The sequence below is a fragment of the Myodes glareolus genome, chromosome 9 (assembly GCF_982192425.1).
Source record: "Myodes glareolus chromosome 9, mMyoGla1.1, whole genome shotgun sequence".
In the NCBI taxonomy this organism is placed as follows: Eukaryota; Metazoa; Chordata; class Mammalia; order Rodentia; family Cricetidae; genus Myodes; species Myodes glareolus.
In genome coordinates, this window is record NC_142034.1 from 61,335,380 (window position 1) to 61,359,930 (window position 24,551).

Consider the following 24,551-nt stretch of genomic DNA (forward strand, 5'->3'; position numbering starts at 1 on the left):
CAGACCATCAATCACAGCACTCCAACCCAGCCTCATGGCAGTGACCGTGGGCCTCAGTAAATACAGGGAAGACATCAAGAACAGTTCCTTGTAAGACAGCAGCAAAGGCAAGATGGTCTACACAAGAGCTGCCAATGTGAGCCGCAGTAAAATGGACAGGGAAAAAGAAAAGCCACTCCACCAAACCACAGCAGGAGACAACAAAGCAGCACACTGCCAAAGACAGGGCAGAATCCATGCTGGGAGGGCAGAAGCCACCCTCTAGAAGACCTGAAGCTGAGAGTCAAGGTCCATGAAGGAAGCTAAGAGCAAGAGAGGAGGCTGACAGTCAGGAGGCCCACCGTGCTTCTTTACAGCCTGTAACCGGCTGCTGCCGCCCGTCTCCAGCACTTTCCTCCACCCCTGACATCACCATGTAATATCCCCAGCTCTACTTTTAAGTGCCTGTCAACCACTCCACTAGAAAACATGCTCTACAGGACAGTTTCCTTGCTTGTCTAATTGTGATATCCATGTCCTCAAGCAGCTGACAGACTGAGAACTCTTAAAACATCTGCTGACCGAATAAGATAAACAATGGAAGAGTGAGCAAGTAGAAGACAGATGAAAACACATAAACGACCCAAGACGGAGAGACAAGTAGTGTCTCAGAACTAGACAATCGCAAAGACAAAAAACAAAAACAAAAAAATTAAATTTAAAAATTTATCAAAAGCCAATTTTCTTGTTAAAGCAAAACATAATCTTGCACAGTGAATGGGCCCAGGGTTCCAGAAAGACTCATACACAATAAATACAGACATGTCCTGCCTGTGATGCTTTATCATTGGGGGAGAAGGGGGAGAAAAGAAGGGGGGAGAGAGGGAAGAAAAGAGAGAGAAAGAAAGAGATATCAAAGAGAGAGAAAAATGACTTATTCACATGGGAGTTAGGGTTTTTTCTCTTGAATACTCACTAGCTTAAAATAAACTGGAGTAACATAATCAGTCATCCTTCATGGAAAGTCAGAGACATATTCTTTGGCATAAAAACATTAAAGAATAAACCTATAAGTTGTTTTTTTAAAATTTCACTCCACAGTAGAATGTAGCCAACCAAGCAACACAAGAAGCTGCAGTAAAAGGACGTGTGAAGCGATGCATGTGAAAACAGTCAGGAAAGCCCTTGCCAAGCACACATAAGGAGCTGAGTTCAAAGCCCTGTGAAGTGGCACACACTGTAATCAGGTGCAGAGAGCAGAGCCTGGCAAAACCACTGGCCTGCCACTGAGCTCCAAGCGCAACCCTGGGTGCAAAACAAAGAGGCCACCTGAGGCTGTGCTCTACCTTCCACATGCACATGTGCACACACCTGTGTGCTACTTTCACACAAACACGTGCAAACCCACAAGCAGATCAAGAGCAAAAAAAAAATCAGAGAAGTATTTCAGAGGAAATTATTATCAAGTCTATCAAACAAAATAACACAATAACAAACAAAAATGGAAAAACTACAGAGACACGGGAATGTTTCTTTTCACCCACAGCAAGTCTTTAAGTCAATAAACACATCTAAGTATAGCATTCAGTGAGATAGAGAAGCACTACACCTAAAATAAAACAACACACCAAGATCCACAAGAGAGATCCACAACTGCTGACTGCACCACAGCAGCAGACCCACAGACACTGAACACATCTCATATTTGTGAAAGGAGATTATGATGCAAATATATAAAGATTACTAAAGTAAAAACCAACAGCACTCACATCCTAACAGGAAAACATTAGTGTACAACACACAAAACCAAGTTTTCACAGCAAGTCAGGGACAGGAGCTATAAAGTCTGGGGAGCAGGGGTCTAGTGAAAACCAAAATACATGAAGCCAGAGTGCATCAAATGCAATGAACTCAACTGTTACAGAATCTAGACTCGCAGTTTGGCTCAGGTGATAGACTGCATCTTTCAAATACAGCAGCAACTAACTATATTTGTTTCAGATGCTCTTCCACAACCTCCTAATTCCCAGAAGAGAGATCCTGACTTCCAATGCCTTGAGCATGGTGAGTGGCAGCAACAGTGACAATGAGTTCAACCAGTGATTCAGCCCATGGGCTGGACCACTCCAAGGGTTGCCCACTGCCATAGGTCAACACACAGCTGACAGCTGTTCTAAGCTCCTGAGGTCTGGGATGATCAACTAGCCTAGCAACGAGTAAGCACAAGAGGTACCAACCACAGTTTCCTTAAAAGACCACAACAACCACTAACACCACAGAAACTGGAAAGCGGCTATGCCCAGATACTCAGGGAAAAGCAGAGTTGGGGACTGAAACTCAGAAACACAAGATGAAGCTGCCCAGTCAGGATGGCCCAATGCACAGGTCACGTGATGACTCTGTTACTCACCAGCCACTTCACTTTGAAGGAGAAGAGCGCACTAAAGGCAAAGATCACCCACAGGATCGGACAGGCAATGAGTCCTAACCAAAAGATTCTTGACTCGGCTTCAGAAATAGTTTTGTTGTCTTGTGGAGTTGACTGCAAAAACAATTAATATAAAAGTCAATTCAACCACTAATCAGGTGTATCAGTAAAAGTTTCTTTTTAAACAGAAAACACACTGTGCTCAAATTCAAAGATTAACAGAGACGATCCACATCCCTCTTGTTGGAACCAAACACAAGCTAACGGCTCTACCACCATGACAACCTTAATAAATGAATTATTTACTTTGCTGCATGTTTGCAGCAGAACAGGAAGGCATGACCTTGCACTAGCACTGTTTATTCATAAGAAAGCATTGAAGCTTTTCTAGGTCAGAGTTAAGGAATTCCAAGCATCATCTAGATTTCATGTCTCGGCCAAACCCAGGAGCTGACTAGGGTGACTGCAGATTTGATGTCAGGAACACAAGCTCACTGAGCACAGTGCTGCTTTCTGAGAAGTGTTGCTTGCAAAGGCTCTTCCAAGCAATACACAAGCAATTTGACTGGTAGTGTTAGCAAGATTTTTATCCTCTGTCTCCCAAAAGATTTCTACAAGGAAGTAGAATGTTCACTATTAGGAAGTAGGGTGACCCAAAACAGACTCCCATGGCTCCTGAGGGCACCGGCTTAAAGAATGGACCAATGATGCTGACCCTGCACCCAGCTGCAATCTTCCTGACAAATAGGAAATGACAATGGGAGTAAAGACATGGGAGGAAGTGTCTATTGGACAGAGAAGAATCCAGGGTGACGGCCATCAAGGCAACAAAGCTGGGGATCACCCAGAAGACTTTCATCAGCAGGCAGACAGGCAGCTTAGCATGGCCGGCTCTTAGAATCCTGCCTGTGTATGCCTGTTACCAGACAGACGCACACTATGCTTGGAGGCTGTCTGACTTAGTACTAACAGGTCAAGAGATCTGCAGTGGTACTGTCAATCCTGACCCCTCCTTCAGTACTCAAAAGAACCTGCACATTCTTTATCAGTTTACCTTTCTGGACTCAAACACCCAGTGGCTCTTCCCATCCTCATCGATATGATTCCACCAACGCAGGCCAACCATTAGTCTACCAGTGACATTCTGGGAAAGACAAATATGAACACACATTTTAAAGCATTATTTAAAGCATTATAAATCCCATCTTAGTGCACTATTTCACAAAATTCTTTGGCTCTCCCCCAGAATAGCCAATTAACTCCTATGTATCAGTCCTGGCTAAAGACTAAACCAAGTGGCCATGCCAAGGCCAGGGTGCATGGAGCTCACACGATAAGCAGCAGGCATACCCAGATGCGCTATCCTTTCTTCTCCCTAAGATGGAGGACCTTTCCTTCCTCTAAACCTCTAATTCCTCCCTAGATCTTCCCTTCCTTCTTTCTATTTTTAACTTTTAAGATGGGGTCTGTCTTAGTACTACTATTGTTGTGATTAAAACCCATGATCAAAGCAATTCAAGGAGGACAGGGTTTATTCAGCTTACACTTCCACATCACAGTTCATCATTAAAGGAAGTCAGGGCACAAACCTGGAGACAGTAGCGGATGCAGAGGCCATGGAGCAGTGCTGCTTACTGGCTTGCTCTCCATGGCTTCCTCAGCCTGCTTTCTTATAGACCACAGGACCACTAGACAAGGGAAGGCATCACTTAAAATGGGCTTGGCCCTCCCTGATAAATTACTAATTAAGAAAATTTCTCATAGGCTTGCCTACAGCCCATTATTTTAAAAGTATATTCCCAACTAAGGATCCCTCCTCTCTAATAACGCCAATGTCAAGTTGACATAAAACTAGCCATGGCGTACAGGGTCTCACGTCATAGCCCTCGCTGACCTAGAACTCACAAGGAGACCAAGGTGGCCTTGAGTTTGTGATCATTTTGCTCATGCCTCCCAAGTGCTAAGACTATAGGTATGCAATACCATACCCATCCTAGGTCCCTATTGCTTCTAATCTTACACTGCCAAGTTTCTTTGTTGCGGACTATTCCTTTAACTGTATGAAGGTGTTGTTGCATTTATTTATGCTGCATTTGTTTAATGATGTAAAGATGTGTTGCTTTGCCTGCCTAAGGCGCCTGATTAGTCTAACAAAAAATTCACCAGCCAAAAGCTAAGCAGTAGAGGGATAGGTGGGGCTGGCAGGCAGAGAGAGTGCATAGAAGAGAGAACAAGGGAGAAAGAGAGTGAGACATCTGGGCCCAGAGAGCCAGTCAGCCAGACACAGAGGGAGTAGGGAAGAAGGACATACATTAGGAAAGAAAGGTAGAAGACCCCGAGGCAAAATGTAGATGAAGAGAAACGGGTTAATATAAGTTTAAAAAACTAGCCAGAAATAAGACTAAACTAAGGTTGAGTATTCCTGACTAATATAAGTCTCTGTGTAATGACTGAGGAGCTGGCTGGTGGCCCAAAAGAGAGTCCGCTACATTTGAACTGGTCCGACGTTAGCTGTGCCGCTTTTATTTCATCTGAAGGCACTGTTTCAGTCTAATCCTTTTGGTCGAGCTTTGTTCTAGGTCCAATCTCGGAATTATCTTTAGAATGGGATTTTAATCGATATTTATTTCCTTAAAAGTATAATATTTACTACTGAAACAAAAGTGCCCTTACTTCCAATCCCACCTGTAAGCACCAAAAATGCTTCAGACATTGAAAAATGCAAACACACACACACACACACACACACACAAACCTTTCTGGGCAGTGTTGGTACACACCTTTAATTCCAGCACTTGGGAGGCAGAGGCAGGAGAATCTCTGAGTTTGAGGCCAGACTGGTCTACAGAGTGAGTTCCAGGACAGCCAGAGCTGCACAGGAAAAACAAAACAAAACAAAACAAACAAACAAACAAAAATCCTATAGAGCAAACTCGACCCTGGTTGAGAAAGACTGACCCCAAGTACCCTTCAGTTTTTGAAAAAAAGAAAAAAAAAAAGGGTATTTCCTAAACACTTGTAAGCAAACTACATTGGAACTTTACATAGAAATTATACCCAGAATATTTAAATGGCACTGGAATAAAATACGTAGAATCTATGGCTGCTATTGACATCTTTGTAGTTTCGCCCACAGCACCACCACTGAGCAGAGTTCATGTGATCAAATATACCCAGCACTTTAACAACAGGAGGCCTAAAGTAACAGAAAATTAACACCAATGGAACCTACCTTCACTGCCCAAAAGTCACATGACAGCAACAAGATAATCGTCACCATACAGGCAATGAAGCTGCTGCTGAGCAGCTCACACAGGAGATAGACTACAACCGCACTGACTCGAAAGAAGAGATGGAAGAAGGATGCCACGGGGTGTCTGGAAATCAAGACACAATAAGCAACGTTATATTTTACAGAAAGTACTAGCAGACCCGTAACCATGCAATCAGGGGTGTCCTGGGAAGGAGAAAGCACAGTTTACCTCTTCCTTAAGTCCCTACCACTTAACTAGGTTCTATTGTTGCAAAGAAATATATTGCATGAGTTGACTCTAACTCCTCACGGAGTATAAACTTTCAAAGCACCTAACTGGAACCACACCAGCTTAGATAAATCTAATTACATCACAAGAGCCTAAACTTTATCTTTTTATCTCTTCCTTCCTTTCCTCCTCCTTTTTTTCCTCTTCCTTTTTTTTTTAAGATAGGGTCTTACTAGGTAGCTCAGGCTGCCCTCAAATTCATAATCTTCCAGTTCTCACCTCTGAAATTACATGTATGCATCATTATACATGTATGTATGTATGCTTATTGACACTGATTCAAATACCACACAATTTGTCTACAAATTAACATTTTTTAATATAGTCAGTTGTGTGACCATCACCATAATCAATTTTACAACACTGTACAATGATGTCAAAGAGCAAGTCTGTACCCACAGGCAATCATCCTCTCTTGCTCCCAACCCTTTCAGCCCTACGCAGCCAATCATCTTTCCGTCTCTATAGATTACCCATGTGGACATCTGTGTAAGAAAAATCACACAACACTTTGTCTCCTATCACCAGTGCCTTTCACTCTGCACAGTATTTTCAAGATTCAAGTAGAATTTTATTTTATTAAGTGAATTTCTTTAGAGAGACTATATTTACAAGTATATTGAATTTTATTATTTATACAAGATACAATTCTGAAATTTACAAAAGAAATAAAAATGTATCTAAAAATGTATCTACAGAAATAATAGCTTCCTTGGTTTTTGTGATTTTGTCTTTTTTTTTTTTAACTGAGACCTGAACCCAGGGCTTTCTGTTCTACCACTGAACTAAACCACACCTCCTATAGAAAATATATAAAGAGATGGTGTATTCTCAGAAAATAGCCATTAGCACAGACTTTAAAACATCAGTGCTCACATAAGTGATTTGTCAAGTTAGCTCATTTGAAAACTCAGTGTTGAACAAGATTTGACATGCCAACTACTCCTAGGAAAATCTTACCGCTGCCGCATGCTACATCAAATCAACAACATGCCTAACCTATTCTGCCTTGGTATCCCCATGGGCTCTTTTGAAGACCAGGCCCCAAGTTGGCAGAAGTGGGGTGAAAGGTGCTGGAGACCTTAGGTGGGCCTATCTAGAGGGAGTGGGCCACTTAGGACAGGTTATGATGGTTCTGTGTCTAGTCTGCCATGAGGTGAGCAGTGTTTCTCCACTACACCCTTCTGCCAAAACGTCCTGCATCACCAGGGGCCCAGAAGCAGAGCCAAACAATAGCAGGGTCCATGCACTGAAACCCTCCCAATACACTTAAAAGTATTTTTCTTTTCTCTTTGGTTCTGTCAGATGTTTTCTCACATCAAAAAGTGGGACACAGAGCTGGGTGTGGTAGCGCACACCTTTAATCCCAGCAATAGAGAGGCAGAGGAGGCAGGCATATCTCTGAGCCCAGATAAGCACAGCCAAGACTGCACAGTGAGGCTGTGTCAAAAAACCAAAAATAAACAAAAGTCAACACAAATCCCACAGGTTGACACCAACAGTGGACACGCAGATTAGACAGAAACACAACTCTAACTTAACCTTGTACCTGATTTTGGATTTTCTTGGTCTATTGGTTGTCTCCTCTTCTGCATCAAACAGTGAGACGTCTTCAGTGTCATCATTACTGTCCTATTAGGAAATTAAATATCTATGATAAAAATGAAACTCGGTGCTTGTATGCCTACTACATGCAAACTTACACAATCCTCAAAAGGGAAGGTGAGGTTATGAGCTACAACCACCAGGAACTTGCAGCTTAGGAAAAGAGGCACCTGCAGGTCCTCCACCCCAACTCCAATAATCTGAAAACAAACAAACAAAATACTCCCCATGACAATCTAATAGTCGGCTGACATCAGCCTGAGCCCTGAAAGAACATCGAGGAGCAGTTGATGCTCCTAAAAGCTGACATCTATCGGAAGCTACTCTCTCCCAAGTCAGAGAAATCTGAAGCTATTAGGATAAACTCAGAAAACCTAGTTGACTTCACCCTGTTTCCTCGACTCCTTGCAATGCTTTCTCTTCTTAACAGAGGCTAAATCAACAACTATCATGCCCCTAGGACTTGTTCCATCATTATCTTTCAACTTGGTCTTTCTAATCAATATATAAAATCCTTCACAGCAGTGATTATCCTAGAAGGTGAATAACCCCAGAAGGCTCTCAACAACCGAAGACTGTTGCTCATAAGATGAAAACAAACAACCACTGAGTTTCTAAGATTCTTGTGTGAACTCCTGAGATGCACAACAGCAGGGAAGGGGGGGAGCAACCAACTAGAATGAAGAGAATTAAAACACAAGCATGCACAAGTGTTGGAAGAAAATGAATGGGGTGACACCAGAGATGGCATGTGGGGAGTTTACTGTTTTAAGATAATAGGAATTACAAGGGCGGCCCCTTGTACCTGTAATCTTGATCCAGCATTTGGAAGGCTGGATCAAGATGATTATCATCAGGTGGAGATGGGTGAAGGAAAACAGAGCAAAAGAAACTAAAGCATGCCTTTGCGCTAACAGGACCAAGCTTTTACAAAAGAAAAAAGGGGTGTGGGGGGCATCAACAGTGCAGCCACTGCTCAACACTTCCCAGTGAGCAAGGGCGAAGTTGCGTAGTCGCAACTCAAAAATGGAGTATCACACAATCCACAAAAGAATGTGCGAGTGATTATGAGTGAAGATGCAGACAGGAAGAGTAGTATGAAAATTCCTCTGCTGCTTTTCAGTGAAACAGGAAGCAAGGTTATTAGAGCAAAAAAAAAAAAAAGGCAAGGAATAAATGTTCAAAGTTACAGTAAAGTTTTAATGCAAAGGTTGTCTGGGAAAGGGAAGGCAGAGACTACAAAAATGTCTGGTGTCCAGCAGGTGGAAGAGTTGATCCAAGGTTCACAGTCACACACTTAACAGGAACAGTTGGCATGGTTGTCCTTCCCCAGCACCTTCAATCTGGGTGAGCCTTCAGAGAGCGGAATTGGAACCACCAATGGGTTTTCTCCACTCCACATTTTCCCCGTAGCAGACTGTTCTGTCACAAATTCTAGCTGGCTCATCTTCACACACTCGGTATGTCACTAGTATGCCTTTACTATCATGTTCCGAATATATGCTGTTCCCCAATCTAACCTCTCCCCTCCCCACACCTTTTGTGAGTCCGCAAACACCCCAACCCAACCTCACACGGGGGCAAGAAACCTGTCTGTGTGATGCACTCATATTTTGGACCTGGAGCAGTTGCTGAGCCATAATAATCCCGCAGGAAATTACTTGTAAAATTATATATATATAATCTAAATGGGAGTTCATAGTCAACTCAAAGGGAGTAAATACTATATTGCGTTTACTAATCTCTAACTGCAACGATCCCTGCGGGCACAAACGTGATAACCATCGTGACTGTAAGTGCACCAGCGTGGTAACACCTACTCGAAATTAAGGCGCTAGTGCTCTCCTCTCCCTACAGGACAGCCCCTCACTTGGGTGTCTGGGCAGGAAACCTGACGCCTGAAGGCCGCTCCCCTCATTCGGGTGGGCTGCGGGGAGCTTCCTGCAGCCAATGTTACATAGCATCCCCAGTCTGCACCTCCTGGGTCCCCGGTCCACCCGACCCTCGGAGAGCACTGAACTCCCTAGCGAACTGGCCGGAGCCCCGCACTTCTGCCCACCAAGCCTGCCCTTCGTCCAACTCTGGCAGTGGGCAGACACAGAGACACAATAGCCTCAGAGGCTGGACGAGACCCCCCTGGCCCCAGCCCAAACGATCGCACCAGCTCCCGGAACCCGACCGCCCTCCCTCACCTGCGACAACATGACGGCCCCGCGCCAATTCCCCCCACTTCCGGGAGCCACGTCAGCGCAGCGGCCACCCGGTCCGGTGGGAAACTGAAGCGGGTTGGTCGCCACAGGACAGGAAGTCAATGTATAGTGGCAACCGGAAGCCACTTGCCGGCAGCACTTCCTTTACAGTGAGGCTCGTGGGAGGGATCAACTCCCCGGACCGGAAGAGCAGTGGGCGGGCCCATGCCTCAGAGGGCCCGGGGCGGGGAGAGCGGGTCCAAATTGCTGACGCGCGCAGTGGGAGGCGGAGCGTTTGGGCGGAACCAGGCCGCAGAGGCTCTGAAGAGAGCGTGGCAGAGATGGGCGGGGCCGGAGTAGGCGGGGCCGGGACTTCATTTCAAAGCTGAAGCAAACACCTGGGAATGAGTTGGATAACAGTAGGTCCTGAAGGGAACTTCATGAGTTATGAAGGAAAAACGGGTTTTGCTGCCTGTGAAGTGCAAACTGGAAGTCATTACCACCAGCGTGGATGCTCTGGAAAAGGCTGGCTTTAGTCTACAACTTAACTTTGTAAATGTATTTCTGTATAGTCTAACTTTTGCGTTTTACATTTTAGGAATACTTAAAAAATAAATGTGTCCTTGGGAAGGAGTTAAAAAACAATGAGTAAGGAAAAAGCAAGCAGGCTAACGTGAGCGGTGGGGATACTGCTGTAAAGGCAGAGCTGGCCCCGTGCGCCCTAGCACTTAGGCCCTTGGGTTTCCGTGACTGCCCCTACATACCAATTATAGAATCAATCTCTGTGCATCTTTCCTCAGTTGTAAAATGGGAAGGACAGTGGTGGCTTCACAGAGCAATTAGTAAAATGGCAGGCTTTTTAAAATTACTGCTTGAAGTCACCTACTGATGGTGTCATCCTGCCGAGATCTCAAATTCAGAGAGTTTAAAGCCATCTTTGGAACTGTAATAGTAGCAGTATTCTGTTTCCTCGACCTATGCCAGATTGTTGGAAGAGACTCTATTCGCTGAAACCCTGATTTTGTCTGACTCTTTGCCAGCACTATTTCAAACCTACTGTCAGAATAGTGAAGAAACATGAACATAATTCCCAAAGGAGAGAAAGCTTGACATGCCTACATGTGAAAGGTGGACACATGACCTATGTCCTAACCTGCTTTGAGCATGTTTTTGGTGGCCCACCCCGTATTATGATTGTGTTTAGTTATCTTTTGGTTGTTTTCATTTTTTATGAATGCAATTTGAATTTGTTACCACATTTTTCAAATTTAGAACATTTAACAGGAAAGTGAATTTCTGACCTGTTTGGAGGGGTGTCCTTTCTTTTTGGAAGATTTGGGGAGAGTTTGTTTGCTTGCTTTTGAAACAGAGTGTAACGTCGTAGTACCAACTGACTTAGATGCTCAGCCCTCCCACCTTAGCCTCCCAAGAGCTGGGATTTAATGAAGGGGAAGGACTGACTGCTTCTGTGTAGGGACTCTTTATACAGGCCCTGAAGCCTTCCTTCAGTGAGCTACATCCCTGCTGGTGAGCTACTGTTCAAAATTACCTCTCTTGTCCCTGACATCACCCCCTAATTATTTAAATAGGAGCCTCAATATACTTGATATTAGTGGCTCTTTTGTTATTAAATAAGAATATGCTTCATCTCCATCAGATGGAGTATGCTCTGACCAGTAAAATTAAATACAGTGTTCTAAATACAACTCCACCTTTTGAGCTCCCCATCCTCTTAACCAGAACTGAGCTTCAATCTATGCAAAAATGCTAGGAAATTTCTGTATGCTATCCTGAAAGTCACTTAAAAGTTTCTGGAAGCAGTGCTAACCCTAAATTGGTAGTAATGAGTGGCATCTAACTGCCAATGACCACCTCATCACAGTGCCTACGTCTCACTAAGTGGAAGGCAGATGGCACCCTCTCCCTGTCTCTTCCTGTCTTACTGTAATACTAGCCATTCCTTGATTCCTAGAAAGGTTTGTGTGAATTGCCAAAGAAATATCAATAAATAAACAAAGTAAATAGAAGAAAAGAAAGATCCAGACACCAACGCTCACTTGATTTTCTGTTTGTTGTAATAGTGCTGTGATTTCCGAAGCCTGGTTTAGATAAATACATTTTGTCCAAGTTCAGGGGCTGCTGTTTTCCCTTGCTTCATGAAATTATCAATAGGCAGGCCTTTGATCTTACGAATCCACGCAGCTTTGCTGGCTTTACCTGGGTCGACTACTTTAGTGGATTCACTGGCTTGATATTCCTTCATCTTTGCTTCTCCATATTCTTTCTCCTCCTTCACAGTCAACAGCATGAACCCGGTGTTCATTCTAAGAGGGTCGAGGGTTGTGTAGAAACGTGGCCGTTCTTTCTTGAGAGTCAGGGTAGCTGTGCCGCCTTGAGGAGCGAGCATTCGGTTCGGTTTAATGACCTGCATGCTGGTCAGGGGGCCAGCACGGCGCTTCGCCCCATCAATTGAACTGGTCAACTGCTCTTCACCCCTTAAACTATCAGACACTCTGGAACGGATAAGTCTGGGCTGGGGTATGGTGGACTGGACTCTGGGGCTATGCAGGGATTGTTTCAAGTTGGGCTGCAGTTTCTGGATTTCAAGGGGAATATTGGTTTGTTTCACATCGGTAGGAAGGTTGCTGGAGCGCAGCTGATCAACTGCATGTTGAACTGATTTTCCTTTGAAACTTAGGACTTTCCTTGGATACGGAATTGAAGGTTCCCAGGCATCAATGATTGCAGTTTGGGGCCGGTGGGGATACGCAAATTCTTCAGAATTGTGGACTTGTTGCAAAGCATTGACAGTCAGAAGGAATCGGTCAGGTGTCATAGGGACTTTCCAGAACTTTTTCACTGGACATCTGATTTCCTCTACAGGACTTTCCACATCTTCTGCTTCTTTAAAACGAAAACAAAGGCACATGAGCATTCCATGGAAAATAGAGACCATCTATACACAAAAGCCAAAACCATTCTAACTGCTGAGTACACTGTGGTTTTGTTGCCCAAAAGGCATGTCATGAAACATCCCAGATAACAACAGAAATGGTGACAGCAGAAAGGGCTTGTTTTTTAATGACTATACTAATACCTGTGTAAGGTGTCATATTTTGAAGGCAGCCTATGTAATTCTAATAATCCACACAGTTCAAAACATTCCTGTGAGAATGACTCCCACATCTCATTCATGACTCCCATAAAAGAGGTCTTGCAGATTTATAGTATGTTGTCATCAATAATCTTACTGCAAAGATCAGTTCTCATTTAATTGACCAGCTTTGGTTATGCTCCCCAGAATCAAGCCTGGATTCTAAGAATGTCACTCCTGCCTAATGCAATGTATCACAGCATGGCTAAAACTTCCTAAAGAGAAGTCCCCAAAATGTTTTGACCAATAACTATGAATCTCAAATATTCACAGAACAACAGAATTCTTTCTACAAACCACTTCATAGTCAAGGTATCTAAGGCCACTAAGCTAACAAAGATGCCTTCTTGGATGATTCGACATATCATTCCTAGTTTGCCTGCATTTTTTTTCTTTTTGGTCCCTCCAGAAAAACAAGGCCCTTGTTTAAAAAAAAATAACCTAAGTCGAGAAAAGCTCAAGAAATCAGTTGCATAATCTGAAACCTAACAACAATCCAAACCCAGAGTTCTTCCAATGAAGGAACAGCAACCAGGGATTGTGCATATAATTTCCTTTGGCCATTGGGTGGTGGTTCAAAAGGGACAGATGGGGACAGATGAAACTCCCAAGTGTCCCTGCTCTTTGCTTTGCTAGTTAAACAGTGTTTCATAAAAACATAAAAATCTGAGATATAATTAGGTTGTCGAAATCTTCCCCTCTCCTTCCGAATCCAGAAAACATAGATTTTTTTTCTTTCTCATTATTCTGCAGGTTTTGTTGTGGAAGGTTTTTCTGGGGTTTGTATTTTTTTGTATGATAATATATCTTAGAGCTGCGAGTCAGTACACATACAGATCTTCACGGTGTGAATCTTGGTTATGTAATATCGATAGTGGTGGGGTTGAGCTTACCATTGTTCACTCTGATGGCCATTTTATTTACTAATGATTAACCTTAAGGAAATGTAAATACCATTTTTTTTCATCATGTAAACATGTATGAGGAGATAGGCAGTCCCCAGAGCTGGCTTGCATGTGGTAAGGGCACTCACAGTGTTAATGGAGTATAAATTGATTCTGTGCTTTTTTTGTTTAACCATGGTAGTAACTCTCTAGTTTTTACGTGTATTCGCCCTTTGGCTCAGCAGTTTTGTCCTGGGACTTCACTCTGTAGGTCCACCTGTATGTGTGCACCAATGCAGGGTGTCCACGTGGATGTGTGCACCAATGCAGGGTGCCCGTGGCTAGGGTGGATCTTCATTGTTTGGCTCATTTTGAAACCTGTCTGTGAGGGAAATTTGTTTCAAAGGAACATTATTACTAGTCAAAAATATTAGAAAAAAACATTAGAAATGTTTACCAGTGCCTTTCAAAATCATCAAAGAAGCATGCTAGCCATGGTATCTATTAGTACTTCTTAACATCTCATTCCTGTTACACTCTCTCCCCTTCTTCCGCTTATCTCACACTCATCACCCATACATACTCACCACACCACACACGCGCACACACACCACACACGCGCACACACACACATATACACACCATCCAAATGCTACACACACATAAATAAACACTCCACAAACTCATACACACACACATGCATGCACACCACACACACACAAACACTCCACATCACACACAAATACACACACACCCTCCACACACACTCAGATCCCTCTCCTCTCTCAAGAAATCCGCTCCAACCAGCCTGACCCCTCTTCCTTCTTCTGATGTGCCCATTAATCAGAAGGAACCAGTCGGAAGACAGAGACAAGAAGCAGGTGAGGCACGTAGAAAGATTTTCTCTCCATAGCCTTAAGTTGGGAAGGAGACAATACACCAATCCCTATTAGGAGGAACCAGTGGGAAACCAGTCCTTCTTTGAAGAAAGCATAACAGCACCACTCCCAAAGATGCAGAAGTTTAGGTCGAAATACAAAACTAGGGGAGAGAGAGACCGGGGGTGGGTGAGACCTTAGCTCTTATTCAAAGTAAAACATCACCATTCGTCTCCTCTTCACCTTCATGTTTCTCTGGCGCATCTTCCAAGACACCGCCAGCTCTCTTCCTGCCATCCCTCTGGGGTGTGCTTGCTTTTCCTTGGTCATATATATCTATTACCATGATAAGGTTAAGATTGAAGAAGAAACCACAGTCATTATGTAATTTGATTCGATCCGAGTAGTGGGATGCAGCAATAATTCAACTGGTTTTTACTTGAGATACCACTGTATGACCCTTGTCGCTGACACTAAGTAGGCTGGCTCCCAGATCTGGGTTCCATCATGCTTCCCCTTCCACAGACCCTCCCTACAGAATATAAAGTTTTAAGCATCTGAAACTCTCAGTTTCTCCAGAAAACTGGTCACTTGCAGTGTGATGTGCTTGGAGGTGACCTGTTGGTGTTCTCTGTACAGGGGAGAGGTAGCATGAAGGAGTCTTGCTAGCCTAACCCACATATGATTTGCTCTGTAGATGTCAAAAATAGCATGGAACCATGTACATGCCCCCATCTACATGTCCATACACACCGGCCTTGTAACTAAGTCCTCTAATGACAACATGCTTTGTATAGGACAGTTCCCTGTGGGTAGTAACTTAGTGTATCTCCCCTGAAGACATAAGTAATAGCTTAATGAAATATTCATGAATGCTCCCCTCACCCCATCTCTCTCTGTCAGCACACACACACACACACACACACACACACACACTGCCCATCCCCACTGGTTATCACTGTAATTTCAGTAATCTTGCTGTTTTACCTGAAGATAGCTTCTTGATTGACTTCGGTTGGATTCGGACCTTCTGAGGTTTATTTAATGACAATTCCTGTTTACTAGACATGGATTCTCTCAGGCTGTGAACCTGCGTGCTGGACTTGGAATACAAATTCCCAAGGCTGGTATCTTCCCTTTCCTCCTCCTTATCCTTGCTCTTCTTTGCTTTGCCTTTGTCCGCGCTATACTGCCATTTTACGTTTTCAAACTGGAACATGAGGATATTGCTCTCCGTCTGAACCACCATCCTGAAACCAAAATGAGAGTGCGCACAAAAGGAGCATGGAGGCCACCAAAACGTACGTTGCAGTTGTGTCTTAGCCAATCCCTGGGCTGAGGAGCTGGGGCCAGGGATTGACCATAGGAATGGGCTGGTTTAGGGTGTTGCTGAGAGAACACTGGAGCACTGGACAGGGGTAGGTAGTTTTGTAACTGTATTCTTTTGTGAATTAATCAGGAAAGGGACACCTGTGTCCTGATTGCTTCACTGCTCAGGTTGGCATACTTTTCAGTGAGTTTCCCTTTCTGGAGCGCCAAGTACCCAGGATGCCCAAGACAAAAGCCTTGGAGCTCCACACAGAGATAGCTGGAAATTTACTCCTTTCTTCTTTTTAAGCTCCTCGTATAGACTCAATGTTTCTATTTTTACCCTTGGAATAAAAACTGTCAATGGGGGGAAGCCTCCTCTCCTCTGCTGGGCTCCCACACAAAGCCCCACATGACTTCACAGTATCCTCTAGGTCTCTGGACATAGAGGAGACATTTTATAAAGCATAGTGATCTCTGCTGCCTCTGATCCTCGTTCTCACTCCCCAGGGGACCAAGGTTTAGAACTCACGTTTTCCACCCTAACACACTTCCCATCTCCCACTTATTTCTTTCACTTTTTTTTTTCGCACGGAGCAAGCTTCTTTCCTCTCTATGTGTCTAGATTTCTTGAAACTATAAGAAGAAACTGAAATGCATGAGTGCATGCATGTGTGTGTTTCCTCCCTAAATATTGTCATTTTAAGACTCTAACCTGTAGTGTAAACTCTAGAAACGTGTCTTGTTTGGACTGGAAATGCTGAAATGGAGTTTGAGGCATCAGATTCCGCTAAGAACTCTCTGTCAGGTTTCTATTTACTCAACCCAGAGGAAACCATGCAAGCTGGGCATCACGGCATCCTTAAGAGTAAACCCAGCTCCAGCTGTGCCCTGGTCACTAAGTCTGGGGCAAAGGCCAGTTAGTTCCACAGGAGCTACTTCCCTCAGGCAACCTGGAGGGAAGCATGGCCTATCCTGCTCTGCCAATAAGTCCAGAGTCCCAGAGGAGGGGGGAAAAAACCACATAGAATTACTCATGGTTCTGCCCTCCACGCCTACCTACCACCCACCTGTTGCCCTGATAAAAGAAGGTTAGCACAGGGTCACCTCTGGCTTCGACTTTTATCACCTTCAGACAGTTCCCATTGAGGAAATTATAAATGCGAATCTTGCCGTCTCCGCAGGCACTGATGACCCGGAGGTAGAGAAGAGACACCTGCAGCACCTCTCTGGAAGGAAACAACAACAGGCAGTACCTGCCTTCTGGAAGACTCTTGGGTTTGCTTATGGTCTGTAGTGTTGGTGTGCAGTTGGGAGGTGGGAGCCGTATCTATCCTTGAGGTGGTGTTTCCGTCTCTTATGAGTCTAGAGTTAGCCTTAACCGTCAGCCATGCCATGCCCGTCTGCAGTGGCTTGCGGATCAGTCACAGGCCGCCAGTCGGCAAAGGGGAAAGGGCACTGCTTCAGGCTCTCAAGGGAGCATGGGGGAGAGAGGTCCAATACATCAAATGGCCATTTATTTTTTCATGCAATTTGATTCTTAGCTACTTATTCATACTGAGAAGTGTTTTTTTTTTAAATTCCTTTTAGAACAGTGCTGTCGTGTAAGAACAGTAGAAGGCTAAGGATTAGTTTTATATGAACAGACATTTAACTATATAGACTATTTATTTATTTATTTTGGTCTTTAATGAGTGGCTTTCATTCCTTCCAACAATAAACATCCTTAAAGAAAATTGTTCCTTGGGATGAGATTTGTGTCTTTTTGTGATAGCCAATAGGTAAGGAAGGAGCCAAGGAAAAACCCAGATAGAAGCCTCCAGAACAGTCTTTCTCCAACTACAACTACACGGTTCAAGTTGGTTTATTCAGTTCTGATGAATACAATACCTTTTTTATTGATGGCATTGAAAAGTTGAGTGTAATCACATCAACTTGCTAGATCTTGCATGTAAAGCAAGCTCGTTGCTTACGATTGGGTTGTGTGTGTCCCCAAATGGTTCATGTGCTAGAATATTGGTCTCTGGGGTAGCAATGTTAAGAAAAACATTTGTTTAAGAGGCAGGGCCTAGTAGAAGCTTGTTAAATCGCTGGAGGCCCTGCCCTCAGCAGGGATGGTACAGTTCTCAGTTTGTACACTTCTCCAGTTAGTAACTGAGGAAGGCATTGTTAGAAAGCAAGGCTACTTCACACACTCAGTCCTTTCTGGGTCTGCACTAAGTTAAGATGCCACCGATGAGGCCCTCAGCACAGGCTGCACAGACACAGCTGCCTGGTCTTCAGCATCCCAAACTGTGAGCTAAATAAGACTCTTTTCTCTACCACTTGCCCAGCTTTGGGTGGTTCGTTCAAGCAACCGGAAATCACCAGCCAAGATCTAATTCTTCTGCCACTTCATTCAACAGCAACAACAACAACAAAAATAAAAAATAAAACAGATTTCTCCCATTTTCCTCCCCAATATATATGTATACAAGCTTCACGTATGCTGGCAGCTTCTCTTGGGAACAACTCATATCATACTTATCACTGGATGCTTACCACATGGCACAGTGCCAAGCTGGGAGCAGGTCTTAAATACATATTTATTCTAAAGGTGGCCTACGTCATCATTACAGAAACGTTAAAAGAGTGAAGTTTACCCTATCTGGCCTTAACCTTGGTTGATCTCAGGTCCAGATGAAGATTCTTCAATGCCTTAACAAACTATCAAAAAGAGAAATGGCAAAGGCCTCAGAAAGCAGATGCTTGCTCAGGATATCTCAAAACAGCAACAGTGCCAGTGTGACCTGGATTCCTCCTTAGTTGGTAGTGGGAGACATCAAACTGAGCTTCTATTCAGACACTTAAACGCCCAACAAAGTTCTAGTGCTTCGATGCTGTAAGCACCTCTTAGGCTGCTCATGCAGTAGCCAAGCACTGGGACAGAGACGCCCTGTACTAAAGGGTTTGCCTCCCTGTGCCTTTCCTGACTTTCGCTGAGCTGGGACCCACATGTCCCCCATGTTTCTGGCATGTTTGGTGGTTCAACCTGTGCCATTATAGCCTATGATTACAACATAGGCTTGAAAGTCAGGCGCCCACTGTGGAGCTGACACCATCACACGCTTGTTGTACATCACGGAGGAAGCAGCTCAGCCTCCCAGTCTTCCCTCACATCCCCCTTACCCAGCTCATGCCCCATGGAAAGGAATAGTCATTTCCACCTCATGTGATTTCTGCTACAGTTAAATTAGCTGGGGTTTTTGTTTGTTTGTTTGTTTGTTGTTGTTGTTTTTAAGTTTGCCCAGTACCTGACACAGTGCTGGTTACTGGTCTTAGACTAGCTCAGACCCTTTCAGACTTTATCTGCCCTGGAGATGTCTCCTGCTTTGCTCTTTCTTTCTGAAATTTACTCAGAGAGTGACGTCAGTGAAGATGGTGGGGGATGCGAACTACAAAATTCCGCCCTTCTGTAACAGCAGCAAAAACTGAAAAAAACTGTCGGAATCCACTTTTTCAGGGTCCTGGGAAATCACAGAAGGTTTTCAGCAGCCTAGGGAGTGTTTAGACAGGAGGATAGGTTTTAGAGGCGGTGAGAATGGTGTGTTTTATGCCATGTTAACTGACCTTAGTCCATTCTTCACTTTAGTTATAGCTATGGAAAAATAGACACATTCTTGGTACCAGAAAGAACCAAATAGGCTGTGTTCAGGATGAGTTATTTGTGCTGCCGAATGGTTTCTTGGAAGACTGTCTCAAAAGATTTGTCTTTGTTACTTAAGAATTCTTTCTGGGTTGTATCTGCCACCTGAGAGGTGTTTGCTGGAACAGTCTCAGGTAGATAACTGGACTCTTGCTACCTGAGGAACTTGAAATTCACTGGGGAGATGATAACACTAACTGAAAAGCCAGGGAATGAGAAGTCCGGGAGCCTTGAAAATCTCCAGCAGATCCCCTGGGATCTAACATCCGCCCCATCCAACTCCTGCTTAGGAAAGGTCCAAGAGAACCTTGAGCTACACTTGATGTCCTGTGTGCTACGGCAAGTCAAAGGAGAGATCAGAAAGGAAATTAGCAAATCGTTTGAGGATGAATGAAAATGAAGATACAGCCTGTCAAAACATACCTGAGATCCCAGCCCTCTCGAGGTAGAAGCAGGAGACCGCGAGGTTGGGGACAGCCTGAGCTACATAATAAGACCTTTTCTTAAAAACAGAACAGCTAAGACAATTTTTACACCACGAAAGTGCACATTTCTCCAATCAGTAGCCGAACCTTATACCTTAAAACTAGAAGGGGAGAAAACAACCAAAATCAAGCAGAAGGCAAGAAATAATGAAAATTAATAGCAAAAGTTATTAGAGTGAGAACCAAAGAAATACAGCAAGTCATGAAGCAAAAAACTAATCCTTTGAGACGATCAACAAACTTTGATAGATAATCAACAGTGAATCTTTACTAAAACTGACCAAAAAAATAAGATGGAAAGACTTTGGGTGTGGCTTGGGGTGCTTGCTTCGGCTGTGAGGCCCTTCTCAACTCCTAGCACTGAAAAAGAAATGAAACAAGAGAGGAGGTTCAAGAAACTAATGTCAGGAAGAAATTGGGGGACATTTCTGCTGATGGTGGGAAGTTCTATAGGTAGATAATGGCAACAGGTGTACAACATTGGGAGTGTGCTGTAAGTTGCTATATATTAATGTAGCAGAGTGTATATCAGGAAAGCTACGTCCCAATTATAAATTACAAATAGTTAATTATGATACAAGTTGTGGGAAAAGATATTGACGATTATTAAAAGTGAACAAACATAAACAATTAAACAGAGTTTAAGATCCCCATCTGTCAAACCAACTCTCCGTGCTCAGATTTCTTCTCTCATGCTCTTCTCCCACACTGTAATCAGAAGTCATAATTTTAGTTGAAAACATAGTTGAATTCAAACAGGTGATGCCTTCCTTTAGCTCCTTTTTCAGATAGTAACTGTCTGCCACATTCAAAAGATGAATATCAGTGCAACCACTAGAACCCTCCCGAAAAGCAATCTATAAACGAATACCTGCTGCCAATCAAATGCCTTTCAGCACTTGTATCTAGGTAATGTGATTACAGAGGGCTGGGGAGATCTACAAACAAAGGCAGTAGCCACACCCTCCAAGTAGCTATCCTCTTCCTGTGTCCATGCCAGGTATCAGGAACCGATATGAGGCCGGAGAGATGGTTCAGAGAGTAAGAGGACCTGTGGCTCTTGAGAGAACAGCGTTTGGTTCCCAGCACACATGTGGTGGTTTCCCTGTGGCTACCTCTAACTCCAGTTCTAGGGATCCAACACCCTTTTCTGACCTCCACGAGCACCAGGATCACGTGGTTCACATCCTTAGATGCAGGCAAAACACTCACGCATAAAATAATGTGAACAAGTCTAATTGAAAATGTTTAAGGAACAAATATGAACGGTGTGTTAGTGGCGACATCCAGCAAGAGCGGCAGTATCCAAAGCTGTCCGCTAGCGGACAGAAGGCCCATGGGTTAACCAGATGACAGTCAAACTGTCAGGTTTGCTGGAAACACTATTTTCCAGTCACTGAGTCTTACTGGACCCCGTTAAGAAGCTTTAAAAACAAATAATGAATCCTTTTCAGGAGACACCATAAAAATGACTTCCTCTTTGAAGATTGTTCAGGTGCTCCACTAGAAGGCTTGCCCACAGTTCCCAGGGGATTAGATCAATTCACGGAGCATAGGTATTTCCCAGCACCCACCTGCTAATAATGTAGCCATCATGAACCACAAAGATCATACCCGTGTATACGCAGATCTCATACCCACACACCTCTCACAAGGCCAGTGTATACGGAGTATCAGGAAATCGAGAGCCTGACTGATCAAACAGCTATCAGGATATTAAACAGATATCCCCCGAGGGAGTCCACTTACTCTTTTAATCAAGTAATATAGCATTGTGTTTCTAGGCGCTTTAATGCACTGAGGGTAAAAAGCATTATCCGCGCAGCCTATAAAACCATAGGCACAGCAGAATCATTACTTGGCCATAATAGCCTTTCCAAGTGAGCCCAGCTGTGAGCTCAGAAAGCTGGAATGGGCGCCAGGCAGCCAGCAGCACTGAATCTGAACTGGAATGGAAAATGGAACCCGTTTGCAAAGCTGGATTCTCTGGATGTGGCTGGCCCGGAGTCTTTCTGAAAAGCCATTAACAATGACACTGGGACTTGTTTCCTCTGCATATACTGGATTTTTGGGATCCAGTCTGTTTGGATACTCACCTTCCTGGACCTGGAGGGAGGGGGGAGGAACTTGAACTTCCCACAGGACAGGAAACCCTGACTACTCTTAGGGATGGAGAGGGAGGAGGAGAGGGAGTGGGGGAAGTGGGAGGGTGTTGGGAGGAGGGGTGGAAATGGAAACTTTTATAATTTAATAAACTTTTTAAAAAAAAAGCTGGAAAAGAACCTAGTTTGTAGACTTTGAAGGATAAACTTTTAAAATGTCTTTTGTTATTTTTCAAACTTTGACATGTGGGTTATTTTAAGGTTTTGTGAGCACATTTCCTGGCAGGAAGACCAACTTCAAGAATTCTAAGTTTAGATTTGGCGTTATTTGGGACAATCTGTCGGTGCCCCAAATAGCTAACAGATGTGAGTTTATCGTGTGTCACATGTTTTCTGTGGTCTCAGCAGGCAGTAGGCCGGAGCAAGACCACAAGTCCAGCCTGGGCTACATAGGGAGACCTACTCTCCCTCCACCACATTTCCCCCAGCAATGTCTATTGTTTCTCAGGAGAGAGCTAGGGCGGGAAAGAATGTCTGGCAGGGAGGATGGTGGTAGAGATGGGTAGAGGTAGGAAGGAAGCAGAAAGGGATGAGGAAAAGGACCAGGAGAGTGGCAGTACACAGAGGGACCCATCCGCTGAAGCCCGCAGTCTCCATAGGGAAAGGAGGGGAGGCCACAGCCACACGCACCGCCCCACACCCAGCACCTACTTAGGATGCTTGAAGGCCATCAGGCACCGCTCGTACTTTCCCACCATGCTCCAGGCCATGACCAGGCCATCGGCACCTCCAGAGACGAGGTGCCACTCGTTAAAAAACAGGCACTTTACGGCTCCCTCATGTCCCGTGAGAGTCTGCAAGAAAAGATGCCACTCCTTTCAGACCCTCTCCGTTCAGACTGTCACTCCTCCGCTGGCCAGAGCTGGAGGCTTCTTTGGCTGAATCCCAATGCTATACTCCACTCCTCCGTGAGTGTCCCACGCTTAGCGTGTCCTTCAGCTGACTTAACTTCTCTAGGAAGGCCAGAGAGGCCCATGCCTCCCTGTTGGCAGAGGGCTCCTCCCCCACTCGGGAAAAATGTGACTAAGTTAAGTTCTTGTTGTGATGGTTCGTGGCTGGAACGGGTACCATCTCCCTGGAGCAGAGAGCCCGCAAGTCCCTCTTCCCTGCTGTCATCCTGAGCTCTTTGCCACGTCTCAGAGGGTGTGTATGGGCATCCTTGTGCCCGTAGCTGAGGCTCAACCACAATGACAGGACTGGTATGGGAAAATCCCACATTTCACTGTGATCTTGTGCTCCTGGCACAAGCAAGATCTTGCTAATACCTACTAAAGAGCCAGGAATCCAAATCCAGCAAGAATATTTATGGACACATGCTGTGGTTTGAATGCACCCCACAGAATCCAGGTGTTAGAAGTTGAATCCTCAAATTCATAAGTCAGTGTTGAGCCTCTGAGAGGGCTAGCATTGTAATGCTCTGCTCTCAGGAATGCATTCATCTGGTCAAGGACGTGTGGCCTATCCCAGGAGAGACTTTGTAATAAGGAGAGTTAGTCTCTGCCATGCTTCTCTGTCTCACCATCTGATGCTCGTCTTCACCATGACATGGCCGGGCACAAAGGCCTTTACTAGATGCCGGCACTGCTCTTGGACGTCTCAGCCTCCAGAACTATGAGCTAAGCAAACTTCTATGTTAGACTAACAAAACACGGACTAAGACAACGTCTAATGGCTTTCAAGATGTCAGGTGTTCTCTTATCATTGGTAAGGACAAAAAATACTTTTCCAACACTCAATTTTTTTTTTCTGAAATTAGTGGTGGTGAGGCTTCCTTAGAAAAAGAGGAAATAATTTATTGGTGAGGAAAGAAGCATGTGTCCATCCCCTGGCCACCATCGGGGCAGGAAAAGGTGCTTTACCTCCGCCTGTTACAAGGCCCTGGGGCTCATAAACTCTGCAGCCTTCGTGCAACAGTGGGGAGCATGATGTGGGGTAGAGCCTAGGATCCTGACCTACCCTGAATGTCTTTGGAGACATTCTGGTTTTCCCTGGTTGCTGTCTGTAACTTGGTTGCTTGAGGGTGGTCTAGGGAGCTGTGCAGGGTGACAGACCTTCGTGTCCCTTCTAACCAGTCACCAACATTCCTACCCACTGGCTGCTCACCTTTAGCAGCTGAGCTGTGGCAATGTGCCACACCTTGACTGTGCCTCGCTCACAGCTGCTCACGATGTAGGTCTCGCTGATCCTGGCAGCCAAGATGGGGTCTTTGTGTTTAAACGTCTTCAGGCACTTCCCTGTGTCTATGTCCCACT

At 44.5% G+C, this 24,551-nt stretch overlaps 2 protein-coding genes across 5 annotated transcripts in view; both read right to left on the bottom strand.

The window, feature by feature from the left end:
- The window catches only part of Tvp23c (trans-golgi network vesicle protein 23 homolog C), a 33,876-nt gene extending 23,974 nt beyond the window's left edge, over positions 1-9,902 (bottom strand). For both annotated transcript variants that reach the window (XM_087910523.1, XM_048448246.2), the window contains exons 1-5: positions 9,747-9,902; positions 7,499-7,581; positions 5,640-5,784; positions 3,462-3,551; positions 2,390-2,521 (exon numbers count right to left, since the gene is read on the bottom strand). In XM_087910523.1, coding sequence (XP_087766649.1) covers positions 2,390-2,521; positions 3,462-3,551; positions 5,640-5,784; positions 7,499-7,581; positions 9,747-9,758 — 462 coding nt within the window. In that variant the 5' untranslated portion in view covers positions 9,759-9,902. The remainder of the gene's footprint in view (positions 1-2,389; positions 2,522-3,461; positions 3,552-5,639; positions 5,785-7,498; positions 7,582-9,746) is intronic.
- Positions 9,903-11,800: 1,898 nt separating this feature from the next.
- The window catches only part of Fbxw10b (F-box and WD repeat domain containing 10B), a 32,052-nt gene continuing 19,301 nt past the window's right edge, over positions 11,801-24,551 (bottom strand). Inside the window, exons 9-14 of one of the 3 annotated variants that reach the window (XM_048448242.3) lie at positions 24,403-24,551; positions 22,951-23,093; positions 17,038-17,196; positions 15,647-15,909; positions 14,903-14,995; positions 11,801-12,647 (exon numbers count right to left, since the gene is read on the bottom strand). In XM_048448242.3, coding sequence (XP_048304199.3) covers positions 11,848-12,647; positions 14,903-14,995; positions 15,647-15,909; positions 17,038-17,196; positions 22,951-23,093; positions 24,403-24,551 — 1,607 coding nt within the window. In that variant the 3' untranslated portion in view covers positions 11,801-11,847. Of the gene's footprint in view, positions 12,648-14,884; positions 14,996-15,646; positions 15,910-17,037; positions 17,197-22,950; positions 23,094-24,402 lie in introns of all 3 variants that reach the window. The other 2 variants (XM_048448241.3, XM_048448243.3) reach the window with 2 other exon arrangements.